This window comes from Strigops habroptila, chromosome 1 (genome assembly GCF_004027225.2).
Source record: "Strigops habroptila isolate Jane chromosome 1, bStrHab1.2.pri, whole genome shotgun sequence".
Classification (NCBI taxonomy): Eukaryota; Metazoa; Chordata; class Aves; order Psittaciformes; family Psittacidae; genus Strigops; species Strigops habroptila.
The window spans coordinates 129,226,918-129,233,513 of record NC_044277.2 but is presented as its reverse complement, the minus strand read 5'-3'; the positions used below and the strand labels follow the sequence as shown (position 1 = coordinate 129,233,513).

General features: G+C 55.2%; 1 protein-coding gene across 1 annotated transcript; it reads left to right on the top strand.

Annotated features, from left to right (window-relative positions):
• Positions 1–570: 570 nt before the first annotated feature.
• TWIST1 (twist family bHLH transcription factor 1) lies at positions 571–2,901 on the top strand. The gene is made up of 2 exons (XM_030487507.1): positions 571–1,473; positions 2,135–2,901. Exon 1 carries the CDS (start codon positions 864–866, stop codon positions 1,428–1,430), a length of 567 nt encoding a protein of 188 aa, XP_030343367.1. The 5' UTR covers positions 571–863; the 3' UTR covers positions 1,431–1,473; positions 2,135–2,901.
• The last annotated feature ends 3,695 nt before the right edge of the window (positions 2,902–6,596 follow it).

Below are 6,596 nucleotides of genomic sequence, written 5' to 3'. Positions count from 1 at the left end.
CCCAGCCCAGAAATGTGCGACTCCCTCGCAAATCCAGACCCGGGGGGCGCACGGTGACTGGAGCGCGGCATGTGGGAGAGCGAGACAAAATTAGGATGTGCCTGGATGCTGCCCGCGGGCAATCTCCTTTTCCTCCTCCTCGCTGCAAGCCGTGCCCGCTGCGGCGGGGAGAGCCCAAGCGATAAGGGCAGCTCCGGGTGCCCCGGGGCAGCCGCCCCCCGGGGCGCGGGCACTGAGCGGCCCCGCCGGCCCCGCCGCATCCCCGGGGGGGTGCAAGAGCGCCCCATCACTTCTTGCCCCGGCCCCCCAGCACCACCCCCAGCCGAGCGGGAACCGAAGGAGCCTGAGGGAGAAATCGCGGAGAGGGAAGCCGAGAAAGGAGTTGGGGTTAGGATGTATGCGGGGGGGGGGGGGAGGCCAGATCACTCGTGAATGGCTTGAAAAAAAATAATTGGGGGAAGGCGTGGAGGGGGGGAAGCGGAAACTTTCCTATAAAACTCAGCAAAAGTCCCTCCTCTCCACGTCAGGCCAATGACACTGCTGCCCCCAAACTTTCCGCCAGCAGGAGCTATAAGAACCTCCAAGTCTTCAACTTTCTCCCAATCCCAGACACCTCGAAGGGGCTCCAAGGAGGGATCGGGAGGGAATTTTTTTTGGTTGGCTTTTTTTTTTTCCTCTTGGATCCTGATGCCATCCCCCCTCCCCCCAAAGTGAGGTCCTCCCTCCCTCCCTCCCTCCTCCTCCTCCTTCTCCTCGCAGGCCAGCGAAGCAGCCGATCAAGGGGGAGCTGGCGGGTTAGGTGCCCCCCTCTTCTCCCTGCCCTCCCCCCCCTCCCGGCCCGCTTCTCGCGTCTCCCCCCAGAGATGATGCAGCAGGACGAGTCAAACTCGCCAGTCTCCCCCGCCGACGACAGCTTGAGCAACAGCGAAGAGGAGCCGGACCGGCAGCAGCTGCCCAACAACAAGAGAGGGGGGCGCAAGCGGCGCTCCAGCCGTCGCAGCGCCGGCGGCGCCGTCGGGGCCGCGGACGAGCCCTGCAGCCCGGCCCAAGGCAAGCGGGGCAAGAAGTGCGGGGCGGGTGGAGGCGGCGGCGGCGGCAGCAGCAGCGGCGGCGGCAGCCCCCAGTCTTACGAGGAGCTGCAGACCCAGCGTGTCATGGCCAACGTGCGGGAGCGGCAGCGCACGCAGTCGCTGAACGAAGCCTTCGCCGCCCTGCGGAAGATCATCCCCACGCTGCCCTCGGACAAGCTGAGCAAGATCCAGACCCTCAAGCTGGCGGCCAGGTACATCGACTTCCTCTACCAGGTCTTACAGAGCGACGAGCTGGACTCCAAGATGGCAAGCTGCAGCTATGTGGCCCACGAGCGGCTCAGCTACGCCTTCTCGGTGTGGAGAATGGAGGGCGCCTGGTCCATGTCCGCATCCCACTAGCAGGCGGCGTCCCCCACCCGCATCCCCCCGGAAGGAGACCTAGGTAAGGAAGGGACCCCGAGACCGGCGGGGAGAAGGTTGGGGGGAGGAAGGGATGGAGAAGGAGGCGAGGGACCGCCGGCTGCGCCGTGGGCCGGGCACGCGTGGCCTTGGGGCGAGAGGGGCCCTCCCCGTCCGGCGGGGCCCGGCTTCCAGGGCCGGCCGGAGAGCTGGGCTGCTGGAGGAGCCTTCCCCCACCGCGGCGCGTCCCTCCCCCTGAGCGGCCCGAGGAGCGCACCGGCCCCGCGGGGCCCACGCGTGTCGGCCGGCGGGGGTGGGCTGCGGGCGGGAGGCGGCGGCGGCGCGGGTGCGCCCCGGCCAGATGGGGCCGGCCTGGGATCACTTCTGCACCAAAGGTTGAGGAGCCAGCGGGGCTGCTGGGATGGTTCCTTCTGCCGTGCTCCTGCTAGTATTTTGAAGTGAATCCGTGTCCGCTGTTGTGCTTCCCGATGAGCGTTTCCTACTCCTTCCCCGGCTCTGGCACCGCGGGCTACCGGACTGGGGTGTCACTCGGCCACCACACCGCCTGCTCGGCGGCGGCAGAGGCTTCTCCCTCCTCCGATCATGCCCGAGATGTGTATTTCCAGAGACAGAGAGGTGTAGGGAGATGTGTGTGTGTCTTTCATTTCAGTAACGAGTTTTCCGCCCTCTCTGGGTTTTTGCAGATGACATTGTTCCCACAGAAGGAGAAAATGGACAATCTAGAGACTCTGAAGTTGGATACGATTCTTATGGTCTTGTCTTAAAAAAAAAAAAAAGAAAAAAAAAAAGAAGTACCAAGGATTTCTTGGAAATTAGAAGAACAATATCCAAATTCAAAGCAGGGCGCGGGGAGCACTTAAGGAAAGAGAAAGAGAAAGAGACAAGGGCTTTGGACAGTGACTACACTTTGGGCGTCGGTACAATCCACACATCTCTGCATTCTGATAGAAGTCTGAATCGTTCATTTTTTATTTTTTTTTTTAATTTTGACGAAGAATGTTGGAATTTAACTTTTTTTTATTTGTTTTTTTTGGTTTTTTTGGTTTTTTTTTTTGTTTTTGCATGCATTCCCTAGAGGTCGTGCCTGTGAGCCACTGATGAAAGAAAATACGTTATTGTGGACTTTCTTCATTCTTGAATGAAACCAATCAACCAACCAAAAATATCCCTGTAGAGATGAAAACCTTTTTTTTTTTTTTTCCCCCTTTTTTTTTTTTTTTTTGTGGGGGGAATAAGCTGGGCTCGAGCTGTTATATACCCGGTTCCTAACTTTTTTATTATTATTATTTTTCTTCTGAGAAAAAAAATAAACATTTTATTTATTTATTGATGACCCATGTTAAAATGCAAATAGATCCGGTGTCTAAATGCATTCCTATTTTTATGATTGTTTTGTAAATATCATTGTATATTATTTTTCTGCAATAAATAAATATGATTGAAATTTTAATAACCTTAAAGTTTGGTCTCTCTGAGAACCCAGGATTGGAACTGGAGATAAATACCTGCTTGTTGAGCTGTAAAGACACCCAAGAGAGAGGGGGGACTAGTATAAACAAACCAGGCGAAAAACGCAAATAAACCAGCTACTGACAGACACAGGCACGTTATTTATTGAGACAGCTTTATTATTCTCGCTGAAGCTCACTGCACTTGGGGGGTGGTGTGTGTAAGATATTCTCTCTTTCTCTCTCTCTCCCCCTTTAATCTTAGAGCCGAGCGCCGCAGAGTTCCTCGGGGAGCGGAGTTTGTGCCGCAGAGCTACGGCGTAGCTGCTATGCTTTGCCTCCCAGACGTAAGGCAGGAGCCGGGCCCATTCCCCAGCCCCTGGCGCACATATTTTTGCTGATATCCCCGAGGAAGAGGCATCGCTTTTAAACAGGGATTCGTCCATCCACAGGCGAAGTGAGTGAAAGTGAGGTTGAAATAGGGAAGTGTCTAGCGAGTGGGGTTTTCCGGTGGAAGTGATGTTTGACTGCTCTGCTCTCTAGGGTTTTATATAATATATAGACCAGCGATCACATTTTCCTTGTGCAAAGCACGGAGGGATATGCTAACCCGCCCTCTTCTCCTTTTCTAGATGTAGGTCGCATGTTGACTCTGTTTCTTTTCCCCATGCCCTCCGCGGGGTCCCAGTATGCGGCGAGACCCCAGTTGTAAGAGAGAGGAAATCTCCCGATCTGAGGGCTCGGAAGGAGGAAGGTGAAAAGGGAAGTTGTTCAAACTAAAAGAAAAAAACCCACACCGATCCAAACCTAACCCTTATAACCGGACAGCTGATTCTCCCTCTGCTGTCACTTGCTCATCTCCCCGCGCTTCGCAGCTGGTCCATGCCCGAGGAGTGGCACCTCCTGCTCCTCCGCGGGTGCGGAGAGTGCGCGGATGCGTTCGCCGCGACAGGGACCCTGCCGCCGGAGTTCAGCCAGTGTCTAGGGTAAATAGGATGGGGTGTTTTCTCAAAACAGAGCCTGTTTGCATAGCCCAGGTTGAGTTGACTTTATTGCCTGAATGTTTTTGTTTCCATATCCACGTATTACCGTCTATTGCTGACATAACAGTATTATGAATTTAATATCGTGCATATTTTAGGCTAGTGTGCAATGTTTACAGTAGAGAGCCCGCAGCTCTTGTTTGCACTGCCGGATTAGCGAGGACTTGGAAATTGGATGGGGGCTCCGGTGGTCGCAGCTCTCCGTGATGCAGAGGAGGGAGAACAGCGGCCCGCTCCCCGAGGGCCGCCCCCCGGACTCCTCCCTGCTCCCCGACACATGCGGATCCCCGCTCGGCCACTCGCACCTCCCGAAAAACCTCGCTCCGATCCGACCCGGCTGCTGAGGAAGAGGTAACGTCTGTCAGCGGTACTTCGGCTGCAGGAAAAGCGAGGGGCAGGGGGGGATTTGAGGGGTTGGGAGTGGTTTCGGTTGCTCCTTTTGAGGGAGAAATCACACCGGGGAAAGCAGGGTAAAAGCCTCACTTTTAGGAAGAAAATAGGTTCGGAAAAAAACGAGATGAGCTACTGAGTGCTGAGGGGAAGGCCCATTTCGTGGACGGGGATACCTGTGAAATGTGAGTGAGGAATCAAGTGCATTTGAAAAGTCATGGTCCAAGCTGTGCTAGCCTTTAGAAACCTGGAGCATTGCTCCTAGCTGGACTTAAACTTACTTGACTCTGCCGCAACCAGCGAGAGGCCTCTGGCCCAGCCTGTGCTAGCCCTTTCCAGCAAGCTGAAGCACTCGGGTGAGAAAACCCCCTTAATTCGTGTCCGTGGGGCTCACGCCACCGCCAGGTCTCACCCCCTTACCCCGGGCCCGTGCTGGCGCCGCAGCCTTCCCGGGCACCCAGGCCCTCAGCGGGAAGGCTCCCGCTGCCAAACACCACCTTCTCTTCATTAATAAATAAATTAATTAATAAAAAGGAGAGAGAGTCCTGATTTAAAAACACAAGCGTGCTCTTTCCTGAGTTGGAACTGGGGACTGCAGAGGCCTGGTGCTCCTAGGGCTAGAGCCAACAGCGATTAAATCAGATTCAGGCTTGCAGAAGGAACAACAAAAAATACATGTGTATTAATTTGTCTTCTGGGAATTTTAACCACTCTTGCAACCAGAAAATGAACTCTGCCTTTTGAAGTCCTGATCGATTTTGCTTCTTTCTCGGAGGCACCGCTATGCCCCGTTTATTCGCAGACAAGTAAATCCCAGCGGAGAAGATGTCCGGGTCCAAGCAGCTGCCCTGTCTCACCGCCACGGCCCTGGCCGAGCCCCGCGGAGCCGGCGCGGCCGCGGCCGGTGCTCGGCGCTGCAACTTCCCGCGGGGCGGCGGGCGGGGGGTGCCGGCCGCGGGCCCTCGCACCGCATTCCTGGGTTTGGCAGGGGCCGCCCCGCTGCTTTCTCCAGGCCGGTATCGGATTCCTCCCAGGCGTATGATTTCACTTGAAGTCCTGCCCAGGAGCCCTTCAAAGTGCGCGCTAGTCCCGCTCCCATGATGTCAGGCGGTTTTCCCTGCATCTGTAATTTTAAGCAAAACAAACAAACGCGTGGTGGCGGGGGGAGAACGGGGAGGGGGACACAAAAGTCACGGCAAAGCGGAGCGGGGAGACGAGCTCACCTGCGGTGCCAGCTGCGCGGGCACCTGCCGCCCGGGGCGAGCCACCGCGGGGCTGGGCATCCCCGGGAGCCATTCCCGGGAAGGGGCTCCGCTCCCGGCGCCGGTGCCCCCCGGCCCGGCTCTGATCCCGGCCGTCCCGGTTCACATGGCGCTGCCTCCCCCTGCCCTGCTCCCGCTCAGCGGGAGCGCTCAGCCATAAATTAGCATCTTTGGGAAGAGGGTGGTGGTGGTGATAGAAAGTCCAGTCCACCCCGCAGAGGGATCCGGGAGGCTAAGGCGAAAAAAAGAGGCTCACACATCCTCCACATCCTACCAGGGTTTGCTTTATTTGCCGCACACGTAACCTGCCCGCAGTAAACATGGCACAGTATGTATTTTACATTAACTTCTGCACCAGCTTCTTTCGACCTCAGTCTACTTAATGTTCTTGGCAAATCAAAGCAAGTGTCCTTTGAAGAAGGTGTGTAATTGGAGTTTAAGGCATGTATGGAATTCCCAGATGTCTATAAAGTAAGACGGAGCATTTGGCAGGTCACTTGAAGGTGGAGCAGGTTAAAATCACTTGTACAAAAGTCCCCCTTTTATTTTTTAAAAGCAAACAGCCGGCCATTTATAAGGACCAAGTGATCGAGATTACGGGAGTCTTAGAGCAGTCTTACAGAGCAGGAACAATAAAGCTCCGGAAACATAATGATGATGGTAACACCCGCCTAAAAATCCGAAATAAAACGCAAAACTACCCCAAATACTCAGATAGGGGGAAATCTGCCGGTTCTCACAGTAATTCCTCATCTTCCCCGCCCTCTCAGGAGCACTTGCATCCCACCTATTTAGGTAGTCTTCTCGTTTGTATAGCCGACACTTCCCCACTCTTTTTATAAAGAGATGGCGTAAATTTTCAGGAACCTTACGAAAATTGCCTAGTTCACCGCATGGTCAGGGGCAAAAGAGGACGCGTTTCACTCCAGAACAATCCCGACGAACCACCGTGAAATCAAGACCGCTACAGTGATAACAGCAGCGATTACCATTAGCATAAAT